At 42.5% G+C, this 15,158-nt stretch overlaps 1 protein-coding gene across 4 annotated transcripts in view; it reads left to right on the top strand.

Moving 5' to 3' along the window:
• Positions 1 to 7,704: 7,704 nt before the first annotated feature.
• LOC146856651 (zinc finger protein 540-like) overlaps positions 7,705 to 15,158 on the top strand; it is a 330,854-nt gene continuing 323,400 nt past the window's right edge. For 2 of the 4 annotated variants that reach the window (XR_014981542.1, XM_085654830.1), the window contains exon 1: positions 7,709 to 8,045. Coding sequence is in view for 3 of the 4 variants with exons in the window: in XM_085654830.1 (XP_085510956.1) it covers positions 8,022 to 8,045 (24 nt within the window). In the remaining variant the exon portion in view is untranslated. Of the gene's footprint in view, positions 8,046 to 15,158 lie in introns of all 4 variants that reach the window. The other 2 variants (XM_085654832.1, XM_085654833.1) reach the window with 2 other exon arrangements.

The following is a 15,158-nucleotide window of genomic DNA, read 5'->3' as shown; positions in this document are numbered from 1 at the left end:
GAAGCCTCGTCTTTGAAAGGAATAAGATCTGCTCAAGTGGCTGAATTGGTGGCATTGACAAAAGCTTGCAAGATTGGGAAAAATCTGAGAGTGACTGTGATGACTGATAGTCAGTATGGATTTGGAGTGGTTCATGATTTTGGCCAACTTTGGCTACAGAGAGGTTTCTTGACGTCGAGTGGCACACCAATAAAGAATGCTGAGGTGATTGGGAAGTTGCTTGAGGCGATACAGCTGCCTAAAGAATTAGCAGTTGTAAAGTGTGCAGCTCATGGACAAGGAGATGATTTTGTTACCCTTGGTAATCGTTTTGCCAATGACATAGCACAGTATTGTGCAAAGAACAATAATTCGATTAATCGGGGACGAGAAAAGGAGATGTCTTTTTGTTCTGTGATGTTTACTAATGTCCTAGAAACGTGGGATGAAGTGAAACAGTTACAAGATGAAGCAGGAGTTGAGGAAATGAGAGATTGGATCAAGGCAGGTTGTGCCCCAAGAGAGACAGATCATGTTTGGATCTATAGAGATGGAAGACCAGTCATGCCAAATAGCATGCTATCAACAATGGCAAGAATGTATCATGGCCAGGGACATCTGGGGAGGGACGCAATGATTAGGTCCTTCAAACAAACCTGGTACAATGCAAAGTTCAGGCTAATTGCAGAGAGCATCTGTCAAAGATGTTTGATTTGTCAGCAGTTCAATACTGGAAAGAAGACAGTGGTGAGTTTAGGAACAATAGGTAGAGAAGGAGGTCCTTTTACCAGAATGCAAATTGATTTCATTGAAATGCCCCAAGTAAACAGATTGAGGTATGTTCTAGTGGTAGTCTGTTTGTTCTCAAGATGGGTGGAGGCCTATCCGACTAGGAGAAATGATGGAATAACAGTGGCGAAGTTACTGTTAAGAGAGTTGATTCCAAGGTACGGGTTCCCAGTGACAATTGAGTCAGACAGAGGTGGACACTTCTATAATGAGCTCATGGGTTTGATTTGTGAAGCATTGAGCATACAGCAGAAGCTACATTGTGCATACAGACCAGAGGCTTCTGGTGTCGTTGAACAGATGAACGGCACAATTAAAAACCGAATTGGTAAGATGTGTTTAGCCACTGGAATGAAATGGCCTGATGTCTTGCCTCTAGTGCTTATGACTATTAGGTCTACTCCAGATAGAACCACAGGGTTGAGTCCACATGAAATATTAATGGGACTTGCGATGAGACATGCATTCGTGCCTGTCAACAAGTTGATGACAATAACTGATGACATGATTTTGGATCATTGTAAAGGCCTGGCTGACGCAGTTCATTCTGTGTTTCACCAGGTTGGAGAAGACGCTACCACACTTGAGAAGAAGCAAGCTCATGATCTGAGTCCAGGGGACTGGGTGAGGATAAAAGTACACAGAAGAAGAAATTGCTTGGTTCCAAGGTGGGGAAGGCCAAGACAAGTCATTCTGACTACGACAACTGCAGTGAAGTGTGCTGGTGTGAAAAACTGGCTTCATGCAAGTCATACTCTGAGAGTTCCAAATCCAAAGGATGGAACTGGGAAAGAGTATTTTGAAGAGTCAGATTCCAGTGATGATGCAGAAACTGAACCAGTGAGAAGAAAAAAGAATCCTGAAAGGGGGGAAGGAGAAAGGGAGTCAGGTGATTCTTTTTTCTTTCCAAGAGAGGCTTCAAGAGAAACATTGAGAGTCTCAGAGGAGAGATCAGATTCTGTAAGGGTGCCTGAAGTTCCAATGAGCAGTGGAGAAGAAAGAGGAGAAAAGGGCAATTCCACAGAGACTACACCTGAATCAGATGAGGTTGAAAATCCACTTGAGATTACACCCGAAGAAGTAGGGTCAGTAGAAGATAGAGAGGGAGAGATTGCGGAAGACCCCCGAGGAGGTGTAGGGAATATTCCTGATAAGCTAGGTGAAGGGACAAGTAGACAGCAAGAAGATTGCGTGTCGGAGACCCGAGGAGGGACAGAATTAGGGAAATCTCAATCGGTGGTGAAAAAGACTGTGGAGCAAAAGAAAATTGTTCATGGACCAGAGGCAAATGAAACAGAATCAGATGAGAGTGAGAATGAGAAATCAGAGGGTCGAGTTATGAGAAAGAGAACTTGGATCGGAGAAAGAAATAATAAAGAAGTGAGACCGAAGAGGAGTGTAAGAGGAGATCTTTGGCCTAACAGAATAAAGAAGCTGAGGTATAGACTGACACGAGCAAATTCATCGAAGGCTGAACAGGTGAACGAGGTGTCCAGTCAGAATCAAGCAAAAGGTGAAAAACAAAAGGTCTCAAAAGAACCAGAAGAGATCAAGAGGATAAGAAAACCTAACCAGAAGTATAGGTCACCGGAATGGACGTATGTGGCACTGTCTGAAGGTGAAGAGGCAGAAAGTCAAGGAAATCCAGAGGGGACCGTACGAGAAGTGGTTGAGGAGAAAACTGTTGGAATCCTGAAAGTTATCTTGACTGACATTGGAGAAGAGTCGGATGCTCAGGATGTTGTTGAAGATCTGATACAATTTGATGTTGCAGAAGAAGAAGTGAAAAGTGATGAAAATCCAAATTGAGTGAACTAAAGGAGTCACTTGGAGAAAAGTGAAAAGAAGAGAGTCTGAATTTAGCTGCTTGAAATAATCTAGAGTTCTAGAAATTCAGTAGTGGAGTAGTAGAGGCTAAGTCAAAAGACACTGCCAAAGTAGTAAGATGGCTAACACAGAGAATAATAAAAGTAGATGTGCCTTCTTGAAAAGATGGTGTAGAATGTGCTGCTGCTGTACGGGATTATTAATGCTATTATGGGGTGTACTAGCTTTTAGAGTTACAATAGATACTTTTGGTAAACATACTGAGAATGTGACTAACATAGAGAAGAATTCACAAAAAGTAGTTCCAACTAGAATTAGTAACATTTACATACATAAAGATAGGTCAATTAATGATTTTTCTAGCAATGTTTTTTCGAAGTTGTTCTACGAATACGTAAAGACAATGGAAGTTAGGGATTGCTACGTTTGTATGCAATTACCTGCATCCGTTTCGGAGGGTGTTACTTATCACCATTTACCAGCTACGTATGGGATTTCATGTAGTGTGTTAAGTAGTGTTTTTTATTTGTTAGGGAAAATAGATTATGAGATGTCTAACAAAGATAACATTTTTGGGCAATTACCTATGAATAGAAAGCTGAATCCAGCTAAAGAAGCTAACATTTTTGGTGAGATTTTTATTGAGACAGAAGAATTAACTTTAGATTATATTTTTAGAAACAATTTAACTTGCAGTTTGAAGGAAGAGGAAAAGGCTTTCCTAGACTTGGTAGAGGAAAGGAGAATGAGCATGCATGAAAAGACAGGGAAATATAAAGTGAGTGAGACAATATGGGATATTGAGATGGGAAAGGAATTGAGAAATGGGGCCAGTCCAACTTTGGCTTTAGATGCACCACAGAAGGGTAAACTATGCATTACCAGAAAGAAATCCCAATATGATAGCTATTTTGTTGGGACTAGTGAGTGCCATGATACATACTTTATTGCAACAGGATGGGGATTTAAAGGTGGAGAAGATCCAGTTTTCCCGGGAGTGTATTATATTTGTGGGAATAGGGCTTATTACAGGTTGCCTGACCATTGGTATGGCACGTGTTATGTTGGCCTGGTTTTTCCAAAGATTTTCCATATAGATAGGATAGAAGATGTAGAACATATTAATATACTAACACGCTTTAAGAGAGAAACTTGGTCAGAAATTGTAGGTGATATCTTTGGAGCTTTAATTCCAGCAGTGGGAATTTCTTTAAATGCATATGGAATTCGGAAACTGTCAACAGTGGTGGATCGCTTATCGACAAGTACCGCTGGAGGGTTTCTTTTGGTACATACGGAGATGATTGCCGTACGTGCCATGTCTATGCAAAATCGACTTGCCCTTGATATTTTATTGGCCAAGGAGGGTGGAGTTTGTGGAATGCTGAAAGTTCAACATTGTTGCACTTACATTCCTGACGAAGGCAAAGATCTAAAGGTCTATATCAAAAATATTACTGATTTGCATGAAGAATTAGTACCACTGGAAGCTGAAAGTATCTGGACTAAAATAGCTAATAAGATAGTTGCTGTTAAGAGTTTTATTGCTAAAATAGGTAGTACCATTACTGGTAAAATATTATTTCCATTGACATGTGTAATTGTTGCTTTATTGATATTAAGATTGGGGTGTTTGTGTTGTAAAAACAGGGGAGGGAAAAAGAGAATAATTAGGCAAAATACTGCAAAGAAACAAAAGAGGTCAAAGAGAGACCCACAAGAAATAGAATTAGAAGAATTGAGAGAGAATGTTTACTTGGAGTCGAGGAGGGATGATGAGAGAGAATCTGGTGTTTGATGTTGTGTCATAAAAAAAGACATTTTCAATTTCTCCTAAAATTGGGACTAATTTCTTTTTTTTTGGGTTGGTTTTTGTGGTGATAATATATCACCAAAGGGGGGATTGCTGCAGCAGAATTTTCTATTGAAAATTTATTAAGTTTTTAGCTCCAGTTTTGTTATATGTTATGATTAAAATTACGGATTTATAATCATTAATCACTAACTTTGTTAAAAAGTCTTGACTAATCAACATTACTAATGAGAGAAAAATTACACGCGGGAATGCATATATGTTGCTTTATTAATACGTGAACTAAATTGGTGAGCAAATTAATAAAATAAGTGTTGCAGAAGTGTTATTTGTTTTGTGTTTACGCTTTAAAAATAACGTGTTTAAACACTTCTTTGTGTTGCAGACAGCTAGGTAATTACATACACATAAGGGTATTAGTGGGGATTAACACTGTACAATCATTATGATGTGGTAACGTTGTTTTGTGTTTCTTTTAATTAAGATGGTCCGTTTTGGCCTAGTCCAAGATGGCCGCTATTTACAGCCTGCACTCGAGTGACTGAAATGTGACGAGAGGCCTTGCTGAACATGGTTGGAAGTCACCTGACCACAGCCTCTGTCTGAATTAAAAGTTTCCGTGAGGACAGCAGCTCCGGGCTTGCTTCCAATTGCCCTTGGAAAAGGATAAAGCCACAATGAACTGTGATAACTTGCGGTGGCTTCACTATGGTACCAAGGAAGAGCATTCATGAGTGTATCGTTTTCCTAACTTGAGTTTCCTTCTTCCGTGTTTTTATTTTTGTGATTTTTCTGAGCGGAGGTTTTTCTAAATGTTGCCAGATAACATTCTTTCCTTCCCGCTCTGCTCAGCGGCTCAACGGACGTTCAGAGTTTGTTTGTTACTTTATTATTGTTATTTTCCTTATAAATATTACTAGACTAGAGAGGGTCTGTAGCGATTGAGGCCACTTCTTCCTGAATCTATGCTCGAGAGGATCGACGCTGATCGAGAGGACGGTGACTCGGGAGACTTTACTGAGAGACCTGTCCTGACCCATTTAGCTAGAATAGGTAACTATGAGAATAATGATTTTGCTAATGATTGACTTTCATTTAAACTAATTTAGATAAACAACCATTTGTTTGAATTACAGTGTCGGGTGGTTATTTCTTTGTCATTTATTGAATTTCAAATGTTTTCCCTATGTTTAAAATCATGACTCAGGACATATCTTTATGGTCACATTGACCTCGCACTGGATGCAGATTGGTATAGGTTTTCTCTCTTATATACAGTGTGGATAGAGTAATAGTTATGAATGTCAGTGTTATGGGCCCTAGCGTATGAAGAGTGTATGTGCGTGCGACTGTGGATTTACTCTGTCCGTGGAAGTAGGGAGATTTTATATGCGCTGATCTGCAGCAAAGGCACTTTACCAGGTTGCTCTTAAAAAGGGTCCAGGTCGTTCCCAAAGTGAGGCCTCACGCACATCAAGCATCTTCCTCATTTGTCAGTCTTCTAGGCTTGTGATGAATGAGCTGTGGAGCACTGTTCGATCATGAGATTTTCATAGGTTGGTAAGGTGAGGCCAGATGCTTGACTGTATGATAAAGAGTGGCTACTTTCATGTGAGTGCAGGTGAGTGATTGCATGGATGAAAGCTTAGAGGTACTTTCAGTTGTAAGCCAGACTAATTGACTTGGACAATGCCTTCTCATAGTGCAGACACCACGATACAAGGTTTAGTAGTTCCAACTTGATTCTAATTCATTATTTGTTTATTATAAACAGGTTTCTTTGCAGGTGCATTAGCACACCAAATCGGATTGCAACAGGCAGCACTACCTTTGAATATCTAGTTTCACATAAAGCACCCAACTCCTTAACTCAGCACATGCCCAAGGAAGTCCAGGTTCACACCTGCTCCCACCATTCTGAAACATAAGAAAGCTTTGTGCAGCATGAAAGCATTTTCTCACTCATTCCTCTTGCATCTTGTAAATAGATGGGCTTTGCTGGCCTGGGGACCTCTTCTATGACCCGCATGTGGAGGGGCACTGAAGGTGCGACAGGAGCAGGGCTTTCCCATAGAAACTTAAGAGAGAGGGAAAATCAGGACAAACGAGTTTATCTTTGGTAGCAGAAAGGACCTCATTACAAGTTAATGGCTAAATGCCAATCACTTCACAAGAAACTCTGTGAGCACAACATCTAGAGCCACTAACATACTTGATAAAAAAGCTCTCCTTTTCGACTGTTTTGATACAAATCATCTAAATCATTTCTATATGAAATATTTATTTTGCATCTTATTTTGTTTTGTGTGGAACAGCTCATTTTCAGGAGAGTAGGAACCTGCTTATCTCCCTCTATTTTAAAACTTTAAATAGGACTCACACTGTTTGGACTGTTGTATTTGCTCATATTTACCAGAACTGGGCAGTTCAGAATATAATTTAGTATCATATCTTAACTATTAAAGATACATTGCAGCAATCGAGTCTGTACAAGAGGCATACATGCAACCACACACGCACTCACATTGTATGCCCACACAGATGCAAACACAAATATGAACACAGAGACCTGCCATGGAAGATAAGGGCACACACACATACACTTATAAAAACCAAACCATGCAGGAGCCCAAACCCATGCACATCCACATAATATGCATACCCTCACAAATGCACCCACAAACACGCACACATGCAAACACATAGAAATGTGCCATGAAAGACAAAGGCACACTCACAGATATTTACAGAAACAAGCAAAGGCAGGTGCTTGAACTAAAGTGAGTAGATATTCAAACATGTGTGCCATCCAAAGCTCCCGATGAAAGTAGTACAAAGGCATACATGCTTTTTTTCCGCAGACGCACAAACACAAATATATGCTCACACACCACATACATATTAGCACACATAAATTTGAACAACATTTCCATAAAGATTTTACTGTAAATCACTTTTTAATCGTGCTTCCTAAAAGAACTCTCCATCCGGAAACCTAACAAGAATATGTTTAGCCAGCGGTAGGAAATGGCCCAGAAACGAATATGTAATGTGAGCTAATTTCAGCTACAGCACCGTTAATTATTTCCTCTCCTGTCTCCAAGAAGGGATTCAATGCCTGTGTAAGAATCACCCATCTGTACTGCGTGCATTTCTAGCAGGAGCGCTGCTCCTTCTGCCTGCAGGAGTGGGCGGGGCGGCTGGGGGCTCGTTTGAGCTGTCCAATAGGCAAGACCTCCATAGTCTGCCGAAGAGCAGGAGATACACGACCCCGAGGGGTACCAAATATTACACAACACCGGCAGCTATGCATCTAAGTTTAGTATAAAGAAAAAGATAAACGCTATTTCTATCCCATGTTACGCTCAAACCTCTTCCGTGAACCGGAAACACAACCATTCTAGTGTGCAATTTGAGCATGCGCTATGGATCGGCATCTCGTGTCTGAGCAGGCGTAATTTTGTTTTGGTATGGGCGTCCATTCACTTCCAGTTCTTTCAGTCCCCGGGATGGAATAGTTGAGACCTGTTTCTGAAGCGTGTTTCGTGGCCAGTGCTGAGTCGTTACCTGATACATATTTTATACCTGAGAAATACCGTTGGAACAAGTGACAATGTCCAAACAAGACACAGAGAGGGTGAGCAAACTGCTACAAAAGGGAAGAGTGGGGGAGTTTTGCAGGGGGAGGGGCGGCAGCTTTCAGAGGTGACGTCTGTGTTTACCAATCGATCTGCATTTGTTACATGCTCTTTCTCTTTATTTTATTAGCAATGCATAACTTTTCCGATAACTACGAGTCCCAGTAATGCATACGCTTGTTACAAACAAATTAGTTCAAAGCGACACCAATCAACAGGCTTCCTGTACACCCCTGGACACTTCATCTCAAACACAACTCCAGATACTCTATGATATCAAACATGTTACTCGATTCACAGTCAAAGGAGGAATGTGAGATCTGTCCCTTTTAGACGCACTTGCCCTAGTTACCAGTACTTCTAGAACAGCTCTTCTAAAGCCTTGTAGTGCAGTGACAAGGAAGAGTAGGACCGGTACTTAATTTGTAAAGAAATAAGGGGCATATCATCAAGCAACAGCGATAATTATCGCTGGCCGCGCTTAGCGTGCAAAATCCTAACGCCGTCTATCGCCGGATTCTATCGCCCGGTTAGCACACTATCAGCAACGCGCATCGCCGAGGCGATAGAAATCCCGGCAATAGCGGCGAAAAGAGACCATATCGCAGGAATACCAGCGATAATAAACAGCGTTATATAAAACATTGTAGATAAGGGAGATGTGGATTTAGCGTGACAATCCACCTCCCATGATGAACATGGCCAAGTTGGGAAATTAGCAGGCGTAAAAATTTAGCCGGTCAACGCTACTTTTAATGTCGCTAGGCGGGTTAGCGATTCCCTTGTTGATAGGGAGAACCTTTGTTAGCGATTAATTTCGCTGTATTTCACACGGGAACGCCTCCCTCGTATCTCATTTGCGAGGCACTAAGATGATGGGCGCTAAGGCATGGATTCACGCTTTAGCGTGTCCATGCTGATAGGGCGTTAAAATTATCGCCACTTTTCGCCCGAAAACGGGTGCAAAAGCGACGATAATTTTAACGCCGGGTCTTGTTGATATACCCCTAAGTGCCAGGGCCCTTGTTAGGAAAGCACTACAGCTTTTTCTAAATAAAAATAATTAATACCTGCCTATCAAGCTATTTGTATAGATTTGGGTAATAGTCATTTTTAATGTATATAGAATTATTAAACAACTGTTGTGTTCATCACAAAATTAGACAAACGGCGCCACCATGTGGTTGGCTGTCATAAATCCCAGAGTTGACAAGTGCCACCGGCTCAAATTAAGCACTGATTGCTGCTAGGTTTTCAAAACCGAAATTGAGCTGATATTGCAGGGCGCCACAAATCCATTTGGCCTGCGAGTTGGGGGGAATATTGTGTCCCTTAGAAAGAATTTTAAAGCTCAGTGGCCTTAACTGCATATGATTTGAATGAAAGAAAGGCACCAACGGCAGACTCCAATAGCCGCACCTCCTTGGTGTGTTCCCCAGGTCGTGAATTGGTAGTATGTTATGAATCTGTGTGCACAATCGGCTCCGGCACCCGCCGTTGTTGGATGCCAACTGCCAGGCAGATATACAATACTTTGAAAAACTGGAGTGGTGCACTACCAGGTAAGTAAAATGTCAATAAGGAAGCTTCATCAGTGTCTTAGTTGCAAAAATATATTTCTTTATTTCTAACAGTTCATGCAAAGCATCAGCCAACGCGTTTCGTTCAATTATTGAACTTCGTCATGGCATGCGTGAAAGTAACGATAAGTGGCGAGCAGTGCTGATGAAGCTTCCTTATTGACATTTTACTTACTTGGTAGTGCACCGCTCTAGTTTTTCAATGCATATGATTTGAAGTCCACTTCCTTTGTTGTTTTGGGGTTCTCTCAAGGAATTTGTGGGAAATGTTGACGTAAGTGTTGTCTCTTAAAGCACCTCGGAACAGTGGCAGTTAGGTTGATTTGTGCTCCCGGCAGCCGCAGCCTCCAAGCACTCCTAGTCTGAATCTGCAAGACCACACTATTCCAGTTGGCGGGATAATCTGTCATAATTCCCCCACTAGAGATCCATAACATCAGAAAAGGGGGTCTTGCAGATTTAAATTATGCTTGTGTGCTTCTGCTATATCTATTGTCTTCATGGTTAAGAAAAATTCACCCATAAACTGTGCAACTTGATTACCAAGCACTGGATTCATACCCTTTCGAAGAGGAATCTCTGAAAAGATCATATCTAAGTATGAATAATAATACTGTACCTTTCCTGTTCTATAAAATAAACTGGTTAAAATACTACATGAAATGCCATATGTTAACGGTAAATGATTGTAGGTAACGCCCTCTTCTACTGAAGCTGGTAATTTCATACAAATATAACAATCACTAATCTCCATAGTGTCTACATATTGAAATAATAACTTTGTGAATACATTTAAAGTAGTGTCATTATTTGTTACAGTGTGATGCAGGTCTAACTCATCTGGTGCCTCTAATTCTACTCTATCTCCCTTTAAGTTTGCTAACTTTTCATTAGTGTCCGTGTTATTTTTCTTATCTGCTATCATTAAGTAAGGAACTGGTATTGTTAAAAATAGCCAAACTATGATTACTAATAGTATGCTACATATACAGATTCTACAGCACTTTTTGAAACAATTTCGTTTTGGCCTTCCAGCAACCCTATCTTCAGCCATTTTAGTCTAAGAAGATTTCTCTTCTTTTCTTCACTTTGCTTTATGAATTTTATTTCTTTTGATACTTCAAGGAGGTCTCACTTCTCCTTCGTCAATCTGTTCTGCAATTATTTCTTCGTCACTTTCTTCATTTAAATCTAGATTCTCGAGTTCTTCAAGAATCACATAGGTTTACTCGGGGCCTTTTGAACTTATTGTTCAAGATTCTCAGTCTTTGGCTTCTTCGTCCAGTTTTCTCAGTCAACTGCCCAGATTGACTAGTGACTTCATTCACTTGTTCCGGTTCCTCACTTATAGTCTTGATATTTTAACCTTTTGACACCACCTGGCCAGTTATCGCCTTTTCTGACCTTCTTGACTTGCACTGCACTTTAACCTTCCCTGTCTATTTCGAGAAATAACTCCTTTATTTTCATTAAGCTGTGGCACAATTTGATTTACCTCGTATTCAGTGACCCTCTCTATCTGTCCTTGTTCAGGTTTTGTTATTGTTGTTTCATCTGCCTGAACACGTTCTTCTTCCTCTATCTGATCCTGTTCAGGTCTTATTTTGATTTGTTGTTCTCCTTCCTCCTGAAATTGTTCTTCTTCTCCTAACTGGTACTGCTCAGGTCTTACTGCACTTTGTTCTTCTGCAGCCTGAACATCTTTCTTCTATGCCTGTCTGTTCCTGCTCAAGCTCATTTGTTTCATTGATTGCCCGAGTGTTAGTTTCTTTCCCTGTCTGATCCTGCTCAGGGTCTCTATCAGTTTTGTGCACCTTTTCCTGAGCGTGTTCTTCTACCCCTGTCTGGTCCTCTCTAATTTCTGGTCTTTCTAATCTGGTTCTGCTTCTTGTTTTAACAGTCACTTCAGGTATGTCTACCACTGGTATCCAATCTTCCTGACTTTTGTTCTTTGTCAGCTTTTTCAGAATCTATTGCTCTAGATTCTTCAGCTGCCCAACCTTCAGCGGCCTCAGCTGCTTGTGTCAGTTGTGGTCTTTCTTCCTCAGGAGCTGGAACCGTTTTAGTATGACTGGCATGTATCCAGTTGGGCAACCCTGCACATTTCACTGCTGTTGTTGTAACTAGTATGACCTCAGTCCTCTCATCCCCCACTGTCTGATCTCCCTACCCGACCCCCCTACACACCGAGACCCGTCACGCCATCACCCCTACCGCCCCTCTAGGGATACCAATCCCGTCCTTTCTTACTGATCCCCAATCTCATAGAGATGAGATCACCTCACTTCACTTGCTCATCTGCCCCTCCTCTTCTCACAGCAACCATCAGGCCACTGGGAATGTGGGCGCTCACACTAAAATCCCTCCTCAGCCTAACATCTGGAACACCCTTCACTTCCCGTCTCCTGGGTTCCCTCCTCGTCAACCTCCCAATCCTCCCTCCCTGGCTAATGCGTAACATGCCCCTCTCCCCACTGACCCCCTTTCCTCCTTACCGTACACGTTTGTAACCCAATCACTTCTGAACATTGAACTCCACCTCTCTATCTTGGCGTTGGAATTTTCATCCCTCAGGAAAGACTTTAACGCCCTCTCTGATACTAAACCTGCCAATCATCCCGTCTCAATCGGCGACGCTCATACCAACTCTGCTTTTCCTCCACAAAGAAGTACCACACCTTATGGCAGACCATCTGAGGGTCTCCCTGGTAACTGCCTCCTTATCCCATCCCATGCACCGAACCATCTCTCCTACCCGGACCCTGGAGATCTAAATAATTCCTACCCCCCCAGCTCCATGACTGTTGACTCTCGCATACCTCACGCCACTATTCCGGTGATCCTAGGGAGAAGCATAAGCCCTACCGCCACTGGCTCGCCCAGGACCCCTCCACAACTCACCTCGACTATCGATCCTTCTACACTTCACTCCACTATTCCTGTGATCCTGGGGTTAAGCCGCACCCCAACCTCCCCTGGCTCGCCCAGGCCCCCTGCAATTCACAACTATCCATTCAGGATGCTCCCCTGATACCAACCACAAACCCCTCAACTGCATGCTGATCAACTGTAGGTCAGCTGCACGACATGCTCTCGAAATCTCTGAGATTATCCTCAATAAAGCCATCGACGTCGCCTTTCTTACGGAAACCTGGCTCAAGGCTCACTCCTCTTCTATTCCTGACATGCTCTCCCCCAACGGGTTACTCTATCCTCAGAAAAGATAGGCTTGACAAAATCGGGGGTGGCCTAGCCATAATTTATAAAGATTAACTCCCACTCTCCCTTGTTAAGAACCCTGATCACGCCACTTTTGAATACATGGTAGCAGAAAGCTCAGGGGGCCCCCGCTATTCGACTACATAACATTTACCATCCCCCCTGGTGACCCTCTGACCTTTGTGGATGAACTGTCTAAACTACTTTCCCAAGCCTCTTTTTCCAACTCCAAAAACATTTTCCTCTGAGACTTCAATATTCACTGGAACAATAAGACTGATCCCTCGGTTGGTATCCTCAATGGCCTACTTGACGTTACTGACTTGAATCAACTTTGCCATTCCCCAACACATGACAAAGGAGCTACTCTTGACGCCATCATCACTAGCAAAGATTTGGCTGCCCTTTTGCACATTGTCCCCATTGATTGGTCGGACCATCACCTTATTCTCTTCACGATCAACAACATGACACCTCCCCCTCCCCCCAAAAACACCAATCATATGAAAATAACCAGAAACCTTCACCTTATTCCTCCAGGCGAACTGGAGACTAAACTTAAAGCGAAACTTCAACTTCCTCCTCCCTCACAAAATGCTAACGATCTTACTGAATACTACAACAAATCCATCATCGAGGTCCTTGACCAAATTGCCCCTGCCAAATCAAAATCACAAAGAAATATCCCCGCAAAATCCTGGTTTAATGCTGATCTCAATAATGAGAGACACGCGCTTAGGATGACCAAACCCACATAGAGACAACATGCCTCCCTCCCAAACCTTGCCCTCCTCAGATCTGCTCGGGGTAATTACAAAAAACACATCCACAATGAAAAGGCCTCCTTCGCCAGAGCTAAGAATAGACCTAGGGAACTATTCAACATTATCAAAAACAGATTCTGCTCCCCCCAAATTGATCGCCACTACCAAAAGATGTGAAGAAATTGCAAATTTCTTTTCTGATAAAATTTCCAAGATTGATCTTTCCTTTGCGGTTACTCCCACACCACAGAGCTCCTCACCCCTCCATGTCCTCCCACCCAAGTCTCCTTTTTTACCTTCGCCCCCTCCAGACTCTGGTCTTCTCCTGCACACCGCCGCCCCCCTTGAGCACCTCCTAACCTGCCCACAGCCCAAAAATAACGCATCTTGGCTTTACTTTTGCCCAGTTACCGAACGAGAAGTCCTCAACATCATCACTAAGCTTAAACCCTCCTCTCATACCTTTGACCTGCTCCGCGCCAACCTCGTTCAAGATTTAAAGTATATCATCTCACCTTATTGGACTTCCATCATCAACTCCTCCTTGGCCTCTGGTTGTGTCCCTGTTTCCCTCCAGCTTGGCCAAATCTCTCCCATCCTCAAAAATGCTACTGCAGACCCTAACGACCTTAACAATTTGCGCCCTATCTCTAACCTGCCTCTTCTTTCCAAGGCCCTCGAAAAATGCGTCTTACGACAACTGGACAAACATATCGACTCATTCAACCTTTTTGATGCATTACAGTCAGGCTTCCGAAAGGGCTGTAGTACAGAAACTGCGATGCTCAACATTGTTGGTGATATCCGTCACTCCCTCGACAAGGGGGAGGCTTCCCTTCTCATCCTTCTTGACCTCTCTGCTGCTTTCAATACTGTGTCAGCCACTCTGCCTTACTCAACACCCTCAAAGATCGGTTTGGCTTCAATGGTCCTGTTTCGAATGGTTCACCTCCTTCTTTCAGCACAGAACCCAGCAAATTAAAATCAGCAATTGCCTCTCTAAACCTATGCCTGTCTCCCTGGGTGTTCCCCAGGGGTCTATTCTCTCCCCTGCTCTATTTAACCTCTTTATGGAGACCCTCCCCCTCATTCTAAAGAACGCAGGTATCAACTACCACCTCTATGAGGACGATACCCAACTTTACTATAAAATCAAATCCCATGCAGACATTCTGCACAAATTATACCCTGACTAAGATTCAACATTGGTTCCATTTAAATTACCTGAAACTCAACCCTAAAAAAACTGAAGTAATTCTCTTCGCCCCTAAAAACAACCGGCTCCCCATTCAACACTGCCTTGCTGACCTCAAAGCTCTCAACTGCTCCTTGGCCACCTCGAGCTCAGTCATATCTCTCGGAATAAGTATTGACCAAAACATCAGCCTTTCTCCCCACATAAAAAACGCAGCCAAAGGCGCCCTCTTTTCCCTACATCACCTCAAGAAAATCAAACCCTTCATTCCTGTTGATGACTTTAAATCTGTTGTCCAATCATTAGTTCTCTCCAGATTAGACTATGGTAACGCCTTGCTCTTCGGAACACCCA

Source organism: Triturus cristatus, chromosome 4_1 (assembly GCF_964204655.1).
Source record: "Triturus cristatus chromosome 4_1, aTriCri1.1, whole genome shotgun sequence".
Taxonomy (NCBI): Eukaryota; Metazoa; Chordata; class Amphibia; order Caudata; family Salamandridae; genus Triturus; species Triturus cristatus.
This window is presented reverse-complemented; position numbering and strand designations above follow the sequence as displayed.